This window comes from Indicator indicator, chromosome 6 (genome assembly GCF_027791375.1).
Source record: "Indicator indicator isolate 239-I01 chromosome 6, UM_Iind_1.1, whole genome shotgun sequence".
NCBI lineage: Eukaryota > Metazoa > Chordata > Aves > Piciformes > Indicatoridae > Indicator > Indicator indicator.
Window position 1 is genome coordinate 22,194,278 of NC_072015.1, and position 19,909 is coordinate 22,214,186.

The 19,909-nt window shown below is 38.1% G+C and overlaps 1 protein-coding gene across 1 annotated transcript in view; it reads left to right on the plus strand.

Moving 5' to 3' along the window:
- Positions 1 to 19,909, plus strand: part of ABCA13 (ATP binding cassette subfamily A member 13) — a 181,546-nt gene that overhangs the window by 99,551 nt on the left and 62,086 nt on the right. Inside the window, exons 37-41 of the mRNA XM_054381689.1 lie at positions 9,404 to 9,650; positions 13,147 to 13,236; positions 13,736 to 13,808; positions 15,743 to 15,861; positions 16,800 to 16,887. Of these exons, the coding sequence (XP_054237664.1) occupies positions 9,404 to 9,650; positions 13,147 to 13,236; positions 13,736 to 13,808; positions 15,743 to 15,861; positions 16,800 to 16,887 (617 nt within the window). The remainder of the gene's footprint in view (positions 1 to 9,403; positions 9,651 to 13,146; positions 13,237 to 13,735; positions 13,809 to 15,742; positions 15,862 to 16,799; positions 16,888 to 19,909) is intronic.

Genomic DNA, 19,909 nt, shown 5'->3' on the forward strand with positions numbered 1-19,909 from the left:
GTTGCCCTTCTCAGGATATGCTCCAGCAACTCAATGTCTGTCTTGTAGCAAGGGGCCCAAAAGCGAACAAAGCATTTAAAGCACGGCCTCACCAGTGCCAAGTACAGGGGCATGGTCACTTCCCTATTCCTGCTGATCACAATATTCCTAGTCCAAGCCAGAATGCTGCTGGTGTTCTTGTCCACCTGAGCACATTGTTGGCTCATGTTCAGATGGCTATCAACCAGATGGCTATCAACAGCCCGAGGTACTTTTCTGCTGAGCAGTTTTCCAGCCGCTCTGCCCTAAGCCTGTACCACTGCATGGGGTTGGTGTGACCCTTGTGGAGGACCTGGCACTCGGCTTTGTTAAACCTCATACAATTGGCTTGTCCAGATCTCTTTGCAGAGCCTTTCTATCCTCAAGCAGATCAACACTCTCATCCAATTTAGTGTCATCTTTAAACTTACTGAGGGTGCTCTCAATTTTCTCATTCAGCAAACTGATATAGATATTAAAGAGGAAAAAAAAATCCTAACAATCTCTCTGCTCCACATTGAAGTTTCATTAAAATTTACAGTTCCTAAAATAGTGCAAGGAGAGTATACTGTTCCTAACAACTTGGTATCTTTTACCATCTGTATTCCAAAACCCATAACTCAGTATTTGTTCAAGTTATTACATTAATAAAGAATCTAGTAATCATAGAGTCTGTATTTTCAGTCTGACAAATTATAGAAAGAAACTGTCATGGTAATGCCATTCCTTTGTTCCTTTGCGGATGCAAGTACTGGAAAATTATCATTCATTGCAGGTGACTGTCGTTCATCATTAACGACAGTTGGAAAGTATAGGCATAAGGGATCTGGAAAATGGTCATGAAAGGTATCCATCATTGTCAAAGATAACTAGAATACTCCATGGGCAATAGCTTGACCTGTATAATTTTGCCTTTGAAAGCAGATTCAAAGGCAGTCAAACTTTCTGTTGTCAAAGTAGTCAAATGAATTCTCAAGCCCCCTAGAGCAAACATCTGGGTTACTGAGAATATCACAGGATGCTGCAATTTGATTTGTAAAAGAATTTGGACTTGAGGCCTGCTTTGACAAAGCATGGATCTGAATGTAAGAAGGGCTATTTGCTATCCTTTACTGGTACTGAGCCCTTGAAGTGTTAGGATTGTGCAGAAACCAAAATGGCGTCTCTTCTCTCCCAGACCAGAAGATGTAGTGGGTGGTGTGCATGTCCTTTCTTATATGAAACTGCAGAAAATCAGTACATGATTTAGGCTGATGACCAATTGCAAAAACAGATAAGAGACATTACTTCCTCAAAATATGTCAATATCTCACGGAAGTTGGAGCTTTAATAATTTCTGGTTATGTTTTACAATGTCTTATTCAAAAGTCTGGCTGGAATGGAGCTTATTTCCTTCATAGCAGCCCTTACAGTGCTGTGCTTTGAATTTGTGACTAAAACAATGTTGATAACATAAGAGTGTTTTGGCTATTGCTAAGCAGTACTTGTAGTGTCATTGCTGTGGTGAGGGTGAGCAAGAATCTGAGAAAGACCATGACCTAGACAACTGAGCCAAATTGAGCAGTGTCATTCAATTCTATATAATGTCATGCTCAGCAGTAAAAACTGAGGGGAGGGGGTTTTTAGATCCTGGTAGAGGAGGGGGAGTGTGATTGAACAGCTGTGTGCTGCTTAGCTGCTGGCCATGGTCAAAAAATTGCAATAATGCAAATTAAACTCAGAATAATTTGACTCTTTCTAAATGCAAATATTAGAGGTAAGTAGCATCCTATTAACGAAAATAACATAATAATTGTAACAATTATCACATTGGTAATTTTAAAGAAATAAAACATACTGTAATTTCTGGTGGTTTAAGTTTCCTTTGTGGAAGTTTTACTATTTTATTTTTATTTTTATTTCTAGGCTTATTCAAAACAATGTACAAACAAAGAAAACTTGGAATAAATCTCATCTTTTGGTGAGAAGAGTTAACATTTTAAATCAGGGAATGCTTTTATGTGAGGGTATAATCCATGCATATATTATAATACAGATATGTGTAATTAATTTTGGTGCAGCTGGGACATGTGACTGATAGTTACTGTTTTGTAGATGTATATAGAGTAGGCAGAAAAAAGGTTAGACTGAGCTTGAATGACTGCATAACAAGATCATTGAACCAGATAGCCTTGAGAAAATGAAGAAACCAACTCCATGGAGTTCAAAAGAATTATCATAAACTACAACAGGCAGTATATATACACAAATATGCAAGACTGCTAAGAACAAGTATAAGGGCTGACTAGCTAACCATGGATAAACCCCAAAATATTTAGAGCATAAGCAAAAGCAGGCAGTAGCCCAGGGAGTGGGCTCATTGGATCATTAAGAGACATGCTGCAGAATTAAGATATTTGGATATCTTGCTGAAGAGTCAAATGAATTAATTTTGTAGCATTCTAAATCCTGAGTCATCCTGAGTGCCATCACAGGGCACACACAAGACAAGCAGGAGATCAGGCCCTGTCAATACAGGTTTATGAAAGGCAGGTCCTACCTGCCTAACCTCATCTGTTTCTACAAGGTGACCTTCCTCATGGCTGAGGGAAGTGCTGTGTCCATTGTCTACCTTGACTTTAATAAAGCCTTTGACACTGTTTCCCACAGCATTCTCCTTCAGAAGCTCATGGCACAAGGCCACGCTCCAATACTCTCCAAGGTGGAGTATATATTTTATTGTTGTTTTTTTTTCCCCAAGCGTGCCAGTATATGTATATAATTATATAGTTTTACAGATCAAGGTAGTGTATGCACACATAAATGCATTTTAAAGCATAACTTGCCTTTGTTAGTGCTGTTGTATCAGCAAATACAGATACTTCAATGGTGTAAGTAATTTCATGTTAATGGTCAATTTTTTAAAAGACATGTTTATCATGATTGAGTTTACTTATTCTGAAATGGAACATTGCTTAGGGATGAGCCTTTGTGGAGTCTTCTTCACATTTTGCTTCATCTGATGAGTAAATATCATACAAACATAGAAGATGTGGCACACGTCTTTGTTGTGCTACCAAGGCTGTATTTGAGGTTGATATTTGCATGTGAAACTAGATTTTCATGTATGCAGTACCTTCCTAAAGGTATCTCTTTTGGCGTAATTGTTTCTGCTCAGCCACTAAAATGATTCTGTAACAAAAGCCCATTACTGATACAAAAGGTGTCAATAGCTATACATCTGTTTTCTCAACTGTATCAACATATTGCAGGACTACAAGGTTTTTGTTTCTCGAAGCTAACAAGAAACTGTCTTGTGAGTTGCAAGGGACAACATCCAAAATAGAGTCAGTATAAAAGGCAGTATGCTAAGCAGGCAGGACTTAGGACTGCACTTTTTGCTAATTGTTGGTGCAATAAACTTATATGTCACAAGGTGACACCTTGATAAGATTTGTGTATTACAGTGTTAACAGTTAATTCCGTGTTTAAAATATATGAGTGGGACTGCATTATACAGAGACCTGGTACTGATCTTCTGTATCGGTGGAAATTTTAATCTATATAATTTTTTCTCTTTATATGTCTTGATCTGTTTTGCTATTTATCTAGGTTACCCTATTAATTGAAGGCATTAGAAAAAAAAAACGGAACAGTTGGTTCTGTTAATCAGGATCCTTGTGGCAATTTAATACCACTATTTATGAGATTCCAGAATGCCTGAGGAAAGAGATTATTCATCAAATACATTTTTCAGTTGTTTTTTATATCTGTGGGTCTGAATAAAACATGTCTTGTGAAATACTCAGTCAATTCTCAGTTTTGAATTGTTTCCCTGCACAAACTCTGATATGATTTTATTGTTAATAGAATGATTCCAGCAGAGATAGTGTCTAAAATTATTCTTTATGGAATTGCAATATTTTAGATCAATTACTTTGTTCATATAAAGCCAATACTTGTAAAAAATGTAAAAGTTAAAAGTGGTGAGGAATGTCCTTGTTTATCAGAATGAAACCTCCATTTGTGGTCTGAGATATCTCTGAGCAGTTCCAGCAGGCTTGTTCCAGAGTGCTTTATACAGTGTCTCCAAAGGCTGCTCACTGGAAATTGAGTAACTATATGAGAAAAGTAATCTACAGTGCAGAACTGGACATCTAGAATTTAAAAGTCCCCTTTCTGGGAAGCAAGTTACCACTGGGAAGTACTTGAGGACATCTGGTTTGAATATATAGTTCTTCCAGCCCTCACTGTATTTAATCTGTCTAGTTTGATGATGATAAGATATTTAGCATTAAGTCTCACACTCAGTGTTAAATGCTGTGGTAGAGAGAACATTCAGATTGTATTGCTGTCCTGCTCTTTCATCAAATTTTCACAAAACACAGCAATACACTGTGTGTTTTAACCCTAATATTTATGTTGCATTCAATGTTAAAATGTCTACAGGTTAAATTATCACACAGAATTGTGAGGGTTAGAAGAGACCTCAAGGATCATCTAGTTCTAACCCCCCTGCCATGAGCAGAGACACCTCACACTAGATCAGGTTGTCCAGAGCCGCATCCAGCTGGCCTTAAAAACTTCGAGGGGTGGGGCTTCCATCACCTCCCTGGGCAACCTGTTCCCATGTCTCACCACCCTCATGGGAAGAACTTCTTAACATCTAATCTAAATCTACCCTCCTCTAGCTTGGATCCATTCCCTGAAGTCCTATCACTACCTGACACCCTAAAATGTCCCTCACCAGCTTTCTTGTAGGCCTCCTTCAGATACTGTATGGCCACAAATAGTTCTTCTTGGAGCCTTCTATTCTCCAAATTGAACAACCCCAACTCTCTCAGCCTGTCCTTATAGGAAAGGTTCTCTCCCCTCTGATCATTCTCATGGCCCTTCTCTGTACATGTTCCAGCATGACCATCTCTTTCTTGTAATAGCGGTTGCAGAACTGGACTCAGTACTCCAGGTGGGGTCTCACGAGAGTGGTGTAGAGGGGGAGAATCATCTGTCTTGACCTGCTGGCCACACTTCTCTTGATACAGGCCAGAATTGCTTGGTTCTGCTGGTCAGGTGGTCTGTAACAGACCCCTACTGTAACATCACCTACCCCTGTCTTCCCTTTAATCTTCACCCCTGCGCTCTCAACCAGATCATCATCTTTCCCCAGGTGGAGCTCCATCTATTCCAGCTGGTCACTGATATAGAAAGCAACACCTCCCCACCTACCCTGCCTGTCCTTTCTAAAGAATTTGTACCTGTCTATCCCTACATGCCAGTCATGGGAATCATCCCACCAAGTTTCAGTAACAGCCACTATGCCATGGCATTCCAGCAATGCAGTGGCCCTTAATTCCTCCTGTTTATTGCATTCGCATGGAGGTACTTTAGCTGGGCTGGCTGTGTCACCATTCTTAGGTGAATCCCTCTTGATTCCCTTAGGGTGTCTTGGTGCCAGTGAGTTGAGTTTGAATAGCTTTCTGAGCATTGATTTACACTTCTACAAAGAAAAGGAATTGATCTCAGTATGCTGGTTATTATCGTAGGAGTATATTCTAGTGTAGCAGATGCATCTAATGGATGTTTGCCTGTGCATGTACAAACATATTCTTTCTCTCTGCCAAATCTGATAGGTGGATGAAAGAATTAAATCAGCTGGTACTTTTCCTGGCAATTCTGACAGACTGTGTTCTTTGCTTTTGTGCTTTTAAAGAATGCATATAAAACATGCAAATAGGCTTCCATTTTGTAGCTGTCACTCTATGACTTTTTTTTCAACTATTCTTCCCCTTGTTCCTCCTCCATGTGGCAATTCATTGCAGGCACATCACTGCAGGGTAGATAGTACTACAATAAAAGCACATCTATTTGGAAAATTATCTGCTAGAAATTGAAATTAACATATTTGTTAATGTTGCACATCAATCATGCAGAAACTCAGAATGAGAGTACTAGGGCTCCTGACACTGCAGCAGTTTTCCTTTTTGGGGCATGACAGATTGTATCCACTTGGCTACATATTTGTCTTTCATTTGTTTCTGAAGAATATATCTATCTTATGCTGACGGTGTTTTGGACACAGTAGAGTTTGTCACACAAATAGAAAGCTAAAAAAATACTTAGTGCTTAGGTTCGACTTCTCTTTTAGTATGTTTTAGGCTGGCAGCAACCCCAACTGAAATAAAGAGAAGAGATATCAGTCAAGGCAAAGCTGAAGAAAACATGGAACTGTAACAACAGAGATTGTATTAAGTATTTAGGAATTATGGAAACAGTGCATTCAGTAATGCATCCTTCTCTTCAATCAGTTTGGACTAGTCTGGATGGCCACTCAGCAAATCAACTTGACAGTCAGTGAAACCAGTCAGGAAATGCTATCTGTAATTCAGTGTTAGTTATATGTGAATTCAAGAGACTGGCTTACCTTCTTTGTATCTTGTATGGCAATTACAAATGCTTAAATGAGTACTTCATATGATAGAATTGTAAATAGTTATAGACATATGTGAAGGAAAGAAAAATTGCCATCTAATTTTTTAATCTTTATCCATTTTGTATAATTGCTAAGGCATATTTGGTTTGGATTCAGTGATGCTCATCTATTTGTGTAATACAGGTAACAGTACATTCTAACTCTGAAAAAAATGTAAATTCTTGAAATTAAAAGGTGGTACACATAATGTGGATGAGGCTATGCTATGTCTGGAAAGAATGAGTAAACGCCTTGAGCTGAATTCTTTCTTTTACTAAAAATGTTCTGACTGTTTTGTAAACCTTTGCGGCAGCATACTCTAATGCTGGACTGCTGTAGGATGTAGTGTCAGATGGACTCTGTTTGAGTTCACCTAGTAATCTGTACAAAAGCTGAAGAGGTTCGGGGGTCAGGAATCAATCTTTTAGGGGTAGTCATTTGTTACATAGATGCTTGCATTTTTGAAGCTGTGATTTCATATTTTTACCTCTAATTGCTTAGGCCTTGTCAGCAAAGGCAATATATTCATTTAATGAGCTGCTAAGAATCTAGATAATGTGCTCTATTCAGTTTATTATTGGTAACTATAATGTATTCTATTCAACTGGTTATTCAGTACCCCATAATTAGTCTTGCTTTTCATTATTTCTCAGTTTACTAGTTAGCCACCACAAAGCTATCTCTTGGAAGGTGGGGTTAAGATGCATTAGTGTGCAAGAGTAGTGGAGATGGAAGAGGAATTATAAGCTTTACTGAAAATTTGATTTTCTGGACAGGATGTTCTTAAGATGGAAAAAAAATTGAATTAACTTTTTAGAAGAAATATTCACAATACTTAGAATGAAAAGTGCTAGAAGAAAATTTCTCATGTGAAAATCCCCCCAGTATATAATTTTTTTTATAGAGACATATCATGATCCTGTTACATATAAACAAGAATTGTATGAAGCATTCCTTTATATCTCATGCTGTCAAAATACCTTTTGTTTAAATACCTTACATGAAAATCAGTCCTTAAAATCCTTCTGGAAACAAGATCAATATTATATTTATTTTTAAAAGAAGCATGCAAATGTGTAAGAAGATGAAAGACTTGTTTATACCTTCTAATAGAATGCTGTGTACATATTGGCAGGCTAGCACAGACTCTATGCCAATATGGCATATGAAATGAAGAACCATGTCAGATGACTAGCTCAGCCTTGAACTACTTTCTGACATAGAAATCCTGATAATCTAATAAATATATGCAGCTTCCAAATGCAACCAGTTTCATGTGAGCTAGTTAACTGTTTTGCCAGAGCATTTCAGTTCCAGGATTGTCTTTCCAAAAGCTGGACCTCTTCTAAATGGCTTGTCTAAATGTCAAAATGACAGAGGCAGAATTGAAAGTGTCTCCTCCTGGCTGTTTACACAGCCATTGCATAGTTTATTTTTCCTTATTTTATGGTACTATGAAAAATATTAGGAAAAAAAGGGGAGAAAAAGACCATCTAAGTTAGAGATTCTTAAAGTATTTGGTTCTACTTTTAATTCTAGAGCAGTGTATAGGTAAGGATTTTCAAAATCTTGGTTCCCAAATGTTAGGATTTTTTGCTTTGCTTTCCCATACCTGATATTAACTCTATGAATTTGAAAGTGGCAAAAAATCTTTTCCATATTACAAGGAAGTGTCTGGATGAATTGGGAAGTACAGCTTCATGGTGAACATAATTGCACTTCTTGCAGGTAACTGAAATAGTAAGTCAAGCAAGAGCTTCTAACAGTTGGGTCAGGTGTTTAATTTTATGATCTAAATTATTAATAAATATTTTTCCATAAGTTTTCTGTTGCCCTGTTTTCCTGCAGGAGGGAGGGGAGAGAAAGGGACCCTGACTAGACATCTTAAGGCCTGTCTGGGTTTGTACTGGGCCATGTCATGGCCCTACCAAGACACTAAGTGAAGGACAATTAATTTGAAGTTACAAATAATTGTTAATATGTAACATGGAAATGCTGTGTAGAGTGGTACCAATACATAGAAGAGAAGGTAGTAAGAGATAAATCACAAGGGATTATAAAATATGGTATGTCTTTGAGCACTATGCTAAGAAGACTATTCTCTTGTGCTTCAGTGCCTGGTAAATTTACTACCACATACACTGCTGTGCTATGAGGAAGAAAAGAGGACATTGTTTGGCAAGGCCACAAGTAAAAGAAGCTGGTAATAACCTGCATGTACCTGGAAGCCATTAGGATTGAAAATGGGGGCAAAGTCATTGGTGTGATTCAGAAGCATCTAACAGGACTCAAAGAATAACATTAAGAATAGCAAAAAATAAAATGAAATTAAGGGTCAGTCTGTCAGGAAAATGTCCAACTGGTGAGGTGTAAAAAGCTGTGGACATACTCCCATGGGAATTGGAGACAGCCCATGAGCTACAATTATGAAACTGCATTGACTAGCACATGAGAAAATTTTATCAATAACATGTAAACAGAGAAATGAAGGGAATGTTTTCATGAGAATCCATGTCTCAGGCATGTATGAAGTTCTTTTAAGTACTCTGAAGATGTCCGACTGAAATCCCTGTGGATTTCCATTGATTTCAGTCAAGGAGGGTTAAGACCTTAGTACTAATACAGGCCATGTTTGCCATAGTAATTTGTCAAAGAAAAAGGTGGCAGTACATAAGAAATGGTGGTACCAGTGCAAGGACTGTGAGAAAAATAGGTATTCAGTACTCCTTTAACTGTGTACAGGGAGTTACAGAGATAATGAATTATCTGAGTATCTCTTTCCCTTAAAGGAAGAGCTAGGTATGCTTGGGGATTTACACAATTCAATCCAGAAGAACGCTGTAGGGAGTTTTTTTTCTATCAAAAAGACTATTCGATTAGAAAATACGATTTTTTTGTTTGTTTGTTAAGAGGTTGGTTTTCTTCTGTTTCATTTAGATATCTCACTCACAGGAGCCTCAAGTGTATGCGGAGCCTATCTTGTTCTTGCACAGATTGTTGCCGTTCTGATGAAGAGATTTCACCACACTAGGCGAGACTGGAGAGGAAGTCTGACAAATGTACTACTGCCTGTCCTCTTTGTTGCACTGGCAATGGCCTTGTTTAGTGTGAAGCCGCTGACTGTTGAATATCCTTCTCTCAAGCTGACACCAAGACTTTATGACAATGCAGAATCCTTCTTTAGGTAAAGGACTCATCCATCATTATCCAATATCCAGGTTTCAGGGACCTTTACCCTTGAGTTCTTGTATTCTGAAGACTCTTTGTATTCTGGGAAGAATAATAGGTTACTTTTTACATTACCTGTTATTTTTCATATGTTTAGTACATTGTTTTAGATTACTATGAGGGAGAGATAAAATTAGAAAAACACTGTGCAAAGCATCTTTTTGTAGGAAAGGGCAAAGACTTCGGAGCAGATTGAATTTGGTAATCTGTTTCAGTGCCACCCATGGCCATTTATATGTAAATGTGCAAGTGTTTTTAAATAAGTCTTTGCATGGTTCATTCTAACTAACTGCTTAGGTCTGAAGCCATTTTCTCAAAATAATTCTCAGTATCACACAGTATTAACACAGACTGGTGCCCTTCTTAGTCTCTAGTTTCAATATATTCAGATATGAAACAGATTTATTTCTTTTCTTACAGGGTCTACAGCTTGGCTATGAATTGCATCAAGTGCATAGCATATACAGACCACCTTCTCTACTGCTCAAATATTCAGATATCTTCATAAATGTAGCATAACACTTAAATCATGCTACCACTTAGGACTGCATGTTTATGAAGAGAAAGATAGCCATGGGAAGACACTGAGATTTGTTTAGTTCTAATTGCACTGGATTTTCTTTACATGTTCTCATAGAATCATAGAATGGTCTGGGTTGGAAGGGACCTCTGAATATCATCTAGTTCAGTCCCCTCTGCAGTAAGCAGGGGCATCCTCAACTCGACCGGGTTGCCCAGAGCCCTGTTGAGCTTCACCTTTAATATCTTCAGGGATAGGGCCCCAACCACCTCTCTGGGCAACCTGTTCCAGTGTTCCACTACCCTCATGGTAAAGAACATGTTCTTAATATTCAATCTAAATCAACTCTTCTCCACTTTGAGGCCATTGCCCCTCATCCTATTACTCTAGGCCTTTGTAAACAGTCTCTCTCCATCCTTCTTGTAGGCCTACTTCAAGTACTGGAAGGCTGCTATTAGGTCTCCCTGGAGCCTCCTCTTCTCCACGCTGAACAACCCCAGCTCCCTCAGCCTGTCCTCATAGCAGAGGTGCTCCAACTGCTGGATCATTTTCGTGATCCTCCTCTGTATCTGCTCCTTCAGGTTCATGTCCTTCCTATATTGAGGGCTTCAGACCTGGGCATAGTACTCCAGGTGAGGTCTCATCAGAGCAGAGCAAAGTGGCAGAACCAACTCAGTTGATCTGCTGGCCACGCATCTTTTGATGCAGTCTAGGATGTGATTGGCCTTCTGGGCTGCAAGAGCACACTGTGTGCTCATGTCCAGCTTCTTGTCCATCAGCACCCCCGAGTCATTTTTCCACAGGGCTGCTTTCTATCACCTCATTCCCTAGTCTGTAGTGATAGTGAGGATTATTCTGGCCCATGTGCAGAACCCTGCATCTGCTCTTGCTGAACCTCAGGAGGTTCACCTCGGCCCATCCTCTCTAGCTTGTCCAGGTCCCTCTGGATGACATCCTGTCCCTCTGGCATATTGACAGCACCACTCAGATTGGTATTGTCTGCAAACTTTTTGATGGTGCACTCGATCCCACCGTCAGTGTCATTGATAAAAATATTAAACAGCACTGGTCCCAATACGGACTCCTGAGGAGCATCACTTATCACTGCTCTCCATCTGGACTTCAAGCCACTGAGCACTATCCTTCAGATGTGACTATCCAGCCAATTCCTTATCTACTGAGCAGTCCACCCATCAAATCCATATCTCTCCAACTTGGCAAGTAGGATGTTGTGGGAGACCATGTCAAAGGCCTTGCAGAAGTCCAGATAGATCACATCCATAGGTCATCCCTTATCCACTGATATAGTCACTTTATCATAGAAAGCCACTAGGTTGGTCAGGCAGGATTTGCCCCTAGTAATGCCATGTTGGCTGTCTTGAATCACCTCCCTGTCCTCTGTGTGCCTTAGCATGTCATCTAGAAGGATCTATTCCATGATCTTCCCAGCTATAGAGTTGAGGCTGACAGGATGGTAGTTCCCAGGGTCCTCCTTTCTACCCTTTTTAAAAGTGGATGTAATGTATCCCTTCTTCCAGTCACCAGGGACTTCACCTGACTGCCAGTACTTTTCAAATATCATGAAGAGTGGCTTGGCAACTACATCAGCTAATTTCCTCAGGACTATAGGATGCATCTCATCAGGTCGCATGGACTCGTATATCTTCAGATTCCTCAGATGGTCATGTACCTTGTCTTTGCTAATAGTGGGACTCTGTCTCCCTGGTCTTCATCTTGTGGGCCATCCATGTGAGAGCCATAAGGAGACAGGTTGCCAGTGAAGACTGAGGCAAAAAAATTCTTGAGAATCTTTACCTTCTCTTCATCTGTTGATACAAGTTCCCCACTGTTGCTAATCGGGGCAGTGGGAGGAGGTGGCTGGGTATGCTTTCTTTAACCTTTCTTTTCTGGTTAACATACCTGCAGAAGCCTTTCTTGTTTTTCTTTACGTCCCTTGCTGAGTTCAGTTCCAGCTGTGCCTTCCTACCTCGACCCTACACAACCAGGCAACATCCCTATAGTCTTCCCAGGATGCCTGTCCCTTCTTCCATTTCCTGTGTAGGAACTTGCCCTTTGGTTTGACCATCAGGTCACGACTCAACCATGGTGGGCTCTTGCCTTCCTTGTTCAATTTCTTACATGTGGAGATTGAAATTTCTTGTGCTCTGTAGAAAGCATCCTTAAAGATCTGCCAGCTCTGTTCTGCTCCCTTGTCCCTGCGGGCTGTTTCTCACAGGGTCCTATTTACAAACTCCCTGAAGAGCTGGAAGTTTGTTTTATTACAATTTAGAGTCCTAAATGTGCTCCTCATAGGCTTCAAACCCCTTAGGACAGTGAACTGCACTAGTGCATGCTCACTGCAGACCAGACTGCCTTTGACGTCCCTGATGACTTCACTTACATTTGTGACCAACATGTCCAATAATTCATCTCCTCATGTAAGGCTGTTAATTTCTTGTCTTAAGAAGTTATCCATGCACCCCAGGAGCCTCCTGGATTGCCTGTAGCTAGCCATGCTACTTTTCCAACAGATGTTGGGGTGGTTAAAATGCTCCAGCAGGATGAGAGTCTGTGATGTCTCCTCAAGCTGGAGTAAGAAGGCTTCATCGATAGGCTCCATTTGATCATGTGGCCTGTAGTAGACTCCTACCACAAGGCTGTTTTTATTGTCTTGATCCCTAATTCCTACCTGTAGGCTTTCAATCTGCTTGTGGCCATTCTTTAGCTACAACTCTTTGCACTCTATCCACATGTAGATCTTGAAAAGAGAACTTCTCCCCCCCCCCATTTTGGTGTATTTTTTATGCATGGGTTTTATAGTTCTTTAATTTTTGGTAAGCTTGTAGGATCCTAAGCCTGAAAGTTAATAGAAGTAGATATATTAACATGTCTGTGTTTTTCTTTTTGCCTCCCTGGGGCCCACTTGAAACAGCATTGAAGATGATTACCTAGGAAATCTTTCTCATATTCTGCTGAGATCTTTCTCTGATTGGGACCATACATGCATGCATTCTAAGCAAGGGTAAGTATGAATAACATAACTATGACCTTTACAATAGATTGCAAATATTGTAAATTCTTTATTTTTTTTTTCACTGTCATGTGGATTGTCTTTATCTTTTCTTGGTAGCGTGAGGTTAGTGACTAACCTGTTCTGATGATGAAGATGGCATCCATGTAAAGTGTGCAAGTAGACCTCATTGTTAAAGGTGTGATTCAAATCCCTTTGGAGTCAGTCAAGAGGATTTTGATCAAGTCTAGTGTCCACATGAATGAAGGCTAGACAGGAAATACAATATTTACTAGGATGCATTCCAGATTTCCAAATTTGGAAAGGCAGAGTGATGACCATGTTTTTCTTATTGCTGCAAAGATAAGGCATGTAACTCCTTTGCTGCTTTACTTATAAAAATATCAGCTGTCACTGGTAAAATGCTGAAAGTTGTTCAGTATGCCAGATCTGGGTTTTGCTCTGTGGATGTCCTCTTACATTCCTTTCATTTAATATTTATTCTTATTAGGAAAAATAATTCATGTTGGGAGATGGAATCTATATCACTCAATGATTCATGTGGATGTGTAGCAGAACAAGAGGTATGTAACTTTGTATTTACTTAGGTGTGTAAAAATTATACATGTACATATTACATCTAGTACCTTGACTCTTCTTTTTTATGGGCTAGAGAAAGAGATGAGGGAATAAACCCTCAGAGCACTGTCTTTGTTATTATTGAAGAGTTCCTTCTGATTCGTCTAATGTTTGAGCTACAAAGTGTTGAGGGAAAGAGCTAGCACATTTTTGATATGTATTTGTGTATGGATGTATGAACTAGAAATGGCTATAGACTGATCTGAAATAATAGGAATCAGAGATGGCTGAACTATTTATTCTCTGCAGATCCAACTTTGCTTTAGGTATATTGTAGGACCATAGAATAGTCTGGGTTGGAAGGAACCTTAAACATCATTTAGTTCCAACCCTCCTGTCATGGCCGGGGACGCTAGATCAGGTTGCTCAAAGCCTCATTGAGCTTGGCCTTTAACACTTCCAGAGAAGGTACATCCGACCACTTCTCTGGGCAAACTGTTACAGTGGCTCACCATCCTCACAGTGAATAATTTCTTCCTTATATCTAATTTAAATATACCTTAAGTTTAAACCTTTCCTAACGCTACAAATCTCTCAGGTTTTTGGTGAGTGGTGGCAGCCTCATGTGAGCAGGTTTAATGTCACTTGCTTTATATGTTATTTCATTAGTGTTATTGTTATTTCTGTTGTTTCTACATTCCTTGTATTGTTCTATTAAACTGCTTAACTCAACCTTAAGGTTTTTGCATTTTGTTCCAAATTTCTCTTCTCATCCCACTGGGGGAGCAGGGGAGAAAGGCGGCAGTGTGCAAGCACCTGTGTGGTGTTCAGCTGCCAGATGGATCTAAACCACAACAACATATGAATGAGATTTAATTGTTAGAGTTTGATTTTGATTTGGATTGTTTATTTGAATATAAAACAGCCTTCAAGGAAAGAAAGGATTTTTAAAATGATAATGAATTTCTGACCTTCTTGACTAATGAGTTCTCCTGCTAACTTGGCTCTGAAGTTTTGTCATAAAAAAAGAACATGAAACTGTGTAATGACAAATATACTTCCCTGGGTGGGACCATTCTGTAAAATAATTTCTCTCTTTCATAAAGATATAAATTTAGAATAAGTGTTATGACTGAAATATAGAAGTACAGTTTTGGGAAAAGTGGAAGGAGGAAACAAATGTTTTACTTTGCTGGGCAAAGTGAGATGTATACTTAAAATATGAGAAGCTTAAATAAATAAACAGAGAATGGGAACTCACAACAGGAGAGGTCCATTAGCCATGAAAACTCAAAGGGGAGAAGACAGGACCTGTATCTGTGAGCTATGAGAAATCAGAATCTGTGAGAGTGAATTTCAATTTCTGTAGGGTAGAGATGTCAAATAAACATTAAAATTTTTTGGCTGATATACATAATCTACTTTATGAGGCTTCTGAGATATCTGATCATAATATCTGTCTCCTTTTCTTTGGTTGGGAGAATACCCCACTGATTCATTAGAAAACATCTTCCTTTATTCTTGTTTGCTGTCCATCAATGAAGTTTTGAGAAGCATGTTGCTTTAATTAGAATTTTGTTTTCAGCTCATATTCATCTGGTGCCTTTTTTGTGTTTCTTCTCAGGCAAAAGTGAATAGCAGTGTTGTATTTTTTTTTAATTACTGTAAACCTTTCTAAACTTACATAAAAGGTTTGATGTTTTCAAAAATACCTGACTGACAGGATTGCAAGATAAATCAAAGGTGGTTCTAGTATGTAGTGACACAATTATCTGAGATGCCTTATTAACATAAATCCATGTATAATTTATTAAAAAGTTATCAAAGCTGAGAAAGGCAAATACAGTTGTAAAATCTATATAAAATTAAAAATATGTCTAAATGTAGTGCCACTGATTTTTAAGAGAGCTTTACTTACCACATGTATACTGTTTTACAGATTTGTTCAAGTTTCAATATATCTGCTCCCTATGTGAAGAATAAGAAAGGACATATTTTGTACAATCTTTCAGGGTTCCTTGTAGAAGAATATTTAGTGAGAGCTTCCAACAAAGCAAGGTAACCTTAAAATATGTAGATGTCTAAATGTCTATCTAAAAAACGTTTATCTTTTTCTAAATACTACAGTCCCTCCTGATTCAATGCCTAGACTTATGTCACTGAGAATATAAGGAGCAGTTGCCTTTTTCTGTTGGTTGTTGTCAAGGTGTAGAGTCATGCTAATGTAATAAGGAACCTGCTCCATGGTCACTTCCCAGAGTTTCCTCCAGCCGTAGCATAATTGCTTCTAGGCATACCCTGGGCTCTTCTTGCCATATGGTGAGTTATTTCAGCATCTGAATGAAAGAGATGCATATGCAAGTCAGATGAACAATACAGTTTCCATTCATCAGAGACTCAAATCAGATAGAGTTGGATATTCTCTGGCTAATCGTTTATTTGAAGTAAAAGACTGATATCCTCTGGTAAGACCTCATAATGTGTGATACCAGCCATAGAGGTTATAATCTACTGTGTTTTGCGGTTTATTTATGTGCCTTTACAGCTTAACCACTACCTTTGATGCAAGTGGAAATACTAGACCATGTATAATTTTATCAAGGAAAACAAAGCATAAGCCATTTATGCATTAAAAAAAGGTGTATAGAATTTGATAAGAATAGAGGTAAATATCAGGATGAAACATCTGAGCTAGAGTATGAATGGAGGAGAAAGAGGTCAAGCTATTTAGGACATTTCTGAAGGTTGCTTGCTCACAAACCCTTCTGTAGCTAAGGGATTTTAGCATTTGCAAATTCCAAATTCCTATATGAATGAAACTTTTTACCAAAAGGATCTGTCTAGCCTCAAACCAGTACAAATAGTAATAATTTTCACCTGGTTCAAGAGAATACCAAACCCCTTATTTTTGACAGGGAGGGCTTTGAGGGGTGAAGTTCTACTTTCAGTTGAAAATTATGAATCAGTGTATTTATTACTTCATTTTCTATTACCAGGTATGGTGGTTGGTCTTTTAGAGGGAGTCAAGTATTTGAACATCAAGATAAAAAACTGAATAACACCAAATCTAAGGCTCTGGCTAAGGTATGTGTTGTGTGTGTGTGTGTGTTTCTACCTTTGTTTACATATTCAGAGTCCAGACTTCACAGCAGAGGGGCTTGGACTAAATGATCTTCCAAGGTCCCTTCCAGCCTCTAACATTCTGTGGTTCTGTGATTCTGTAAGTAGATTGTGCTGTCTTCAGATGCTGTACAGAGACATTGTTTTGTCTCTGAAGCTACCTCTGAAGTCAGGAAAAGAGGGATTATTCTATGCAAAATTGAAATTGAGAGCTTTTCCTTATGACCTTTTTGGTATACACTGGAAGAATATATCATGTCCATACAGTGAAAAGTCTACATGGGCCCTAGATGCTAACAGGCAGTTATTACTCCAAGTGATTTTACTTTCCTTGGGAGTGCTTTGAGAGGTTCTTTTGAGATCCATTCAGATTTAGCAGTGAGCAGAGGAAGAGAGTATTGGAGGAGTATTAAAGAATACCATGGAGGGGTCCCCATTTTTGTATTCGAGGCAAAACATATTTGCTAAGAGAAAGCTGTAAATTTTTCAGATTCCAAATCATAATATGAAAGAAAGGTACTTCTACCTTTAAATTGTTTTATGGAGATAGAGAAACTAGATTTTAATTGTTTTTATTAAAGAAGAGGAGAAGGAACAATGTAAATCAGCTCTATCCCCAAATCTATGTTAGAGCAAAGTGTTAAAACATCCATGTGTTAAACAACAGATAGACATTCTCCCATCTAATATAATAACATGTTTAGTTTTGCAAAATCAGTGACTATTTGGAATGCCTTTTTCCATGTAGTTTTGTTAAAAATCTCTCTGCCTTATATATATACACACCTTACATTACATATCTATTTATTTCATTTTGGGCATTTGTGATCTCCCTTACCTCCAGTTTTCTTATAGCTTTGGAAGTCCTATTCCATCAATCCCTCATTAGGAACTTGAAGTCCTACAGGACTGCAGTGAGATGTGTTTTCTTGACTGCTGATTTTGTCCTATATATCTTTAATCACTTTAGACTCTTGCTTTGACACGCCTGCACGGTGGTTTTTATCAGGGTCCTTTTTTTGCTCTACTTGTCATCAAGACAGCAATAAATTATATTTATACCATTAGTAGTAAGCTTCATATTTCAGATCCAAAGAATATAGTGGAGTAGGTTTATAAAGGGCACTGTGTTATCTAAAATACCTCCTGGAAGTGGTTTCAACTGATGCAATGTCAAATTATTGCATTAACCTTTCAGTAATTAATGACCAGACTTTTACTTTGACCTTTCAGGCTTGTTCATGAGACAGTGAATATACAATTTACATAGCTTGGTATGAAAGAAAATGAGAAATTTGCATTTGAAGAGACTTATTGTATGATTCATTTAATTTTAGAAAATTTCTGAGTATTTACATGTTTTTCTCCTAAAGCCAACATTTTTTCCAGTTCAAATTAAAAGAACCTACTTAATACCAATTTACTTTACCTAATCCTACCATGCTGCATATACTGCATACATAGTGCATGAATGGGCCTGGAGAATGTGTAAGTGTGCATGCATGAGATATAGAATTTAGCCACCTTGTGACAAATGTGGCTGATTAAAAACATTGATTATTGACATTCATTGACAATCACTGCTACATGGCAAAAACACAACTCCTCAAATCCTTTGTAATTTCATGACTGTATATTCTTTGACTTCCTTTGATAATGTGGGCAAAAACTGTTCCATAATAATTTCTCAGTTGCTTTTATTCATAACACAAATAAATATTGGAGAAACGCAGTAATTTCACACAGTCCTGAAAGGCAGTTTGCACTGTTTACTTGGCATTCTGAAGTGTGCAATTCTCTAATCTTAAAGGTAGAGATTAGAGGCTTTACTGTACAGTAATGGTAAAAGTGTTCAGAGTAAGTGACATCTCTCCAGTCTAATACCCCTTCTGTCTGACTCCTCCTCACGAATCTGACCCAGCAGCGTCTAAACAGTCCTCTGCATTGCCTCACCCTTTTTTCTTGACAGGCCATGGGTTAGTCAAAATGTTAGTCCAGCATTGTTCTGAAGTATTAATGACAGGTGTGGAATAATAGAAATATGTCTTTAGAGAACTGATACCTAACATGTGGCATTTTCCTTGGGGACAAATTTTATTGATCATGGATAGAAGATAAAATAATGAAGATAAAAATTAATCATCTTAATCTATATATTTTTCCATTGTTCATATATTTTCTTCACTGTATAAATAATTACATGTTGAACACAAAAAAAAAAAAGAAAGATATTTCAGGAAATGAATATTTTTCCTTTTACGTATTTTACTTTGCAATCAATTTAATATAAGACACAAGACTTTAGAAAAAAGAGCTTAGATATATTGTCTGATGATGTGAACAACCTCAAATACCTCTTTTGCCAGATCACAAACAATGAAATATCCAGTTTCACTGTGGTTATTTCCTGGTGGTTTGATTCAGTTAGATATAACACAGCTTGAAAGAATAATTCTAATTAATGCGTGGGTTATTGAAATGTATCGTTACATTGTTTGAATATTAGTCACAATATTTCTAAGGTGTTCTGTGAACACTTGAGACCTTTCCCTGCATCAGTTAAATGTGGCTATGCCATCAGATTTTTGCCTTTTTTTTTTTTTAAACACAATGAACACAATTGTTGTGGAGTGTCATTATGCAGATATAACTTTCTATTTAGCACATTTTTTTTCCTGAAAAATAGAATAAGGAATAGGTGTGTATGGAGAGGGTGAAAAAGGTTACCTTTGATCACTTGTTTATATTTCTTTACTCTCAATACTATTTGCACAGAAGATCCACCAGTGAAAGATTTGCAGTTTTCCTCAGGACTCCGAGGTTCTATTTCACTTAATTTCTTTAAAGAACTCTTTTGTTGATTAAAGAATGGGAAATCTAGTTTGTGTAGACTGAACTGCAGGAGAACAAAGGAGTTACATATGAGTTTCCAAAAGAGAGAAAGAGTTTGGGATTTGTTCTCTTTTTTTTTTTTTCCTTTTCATTA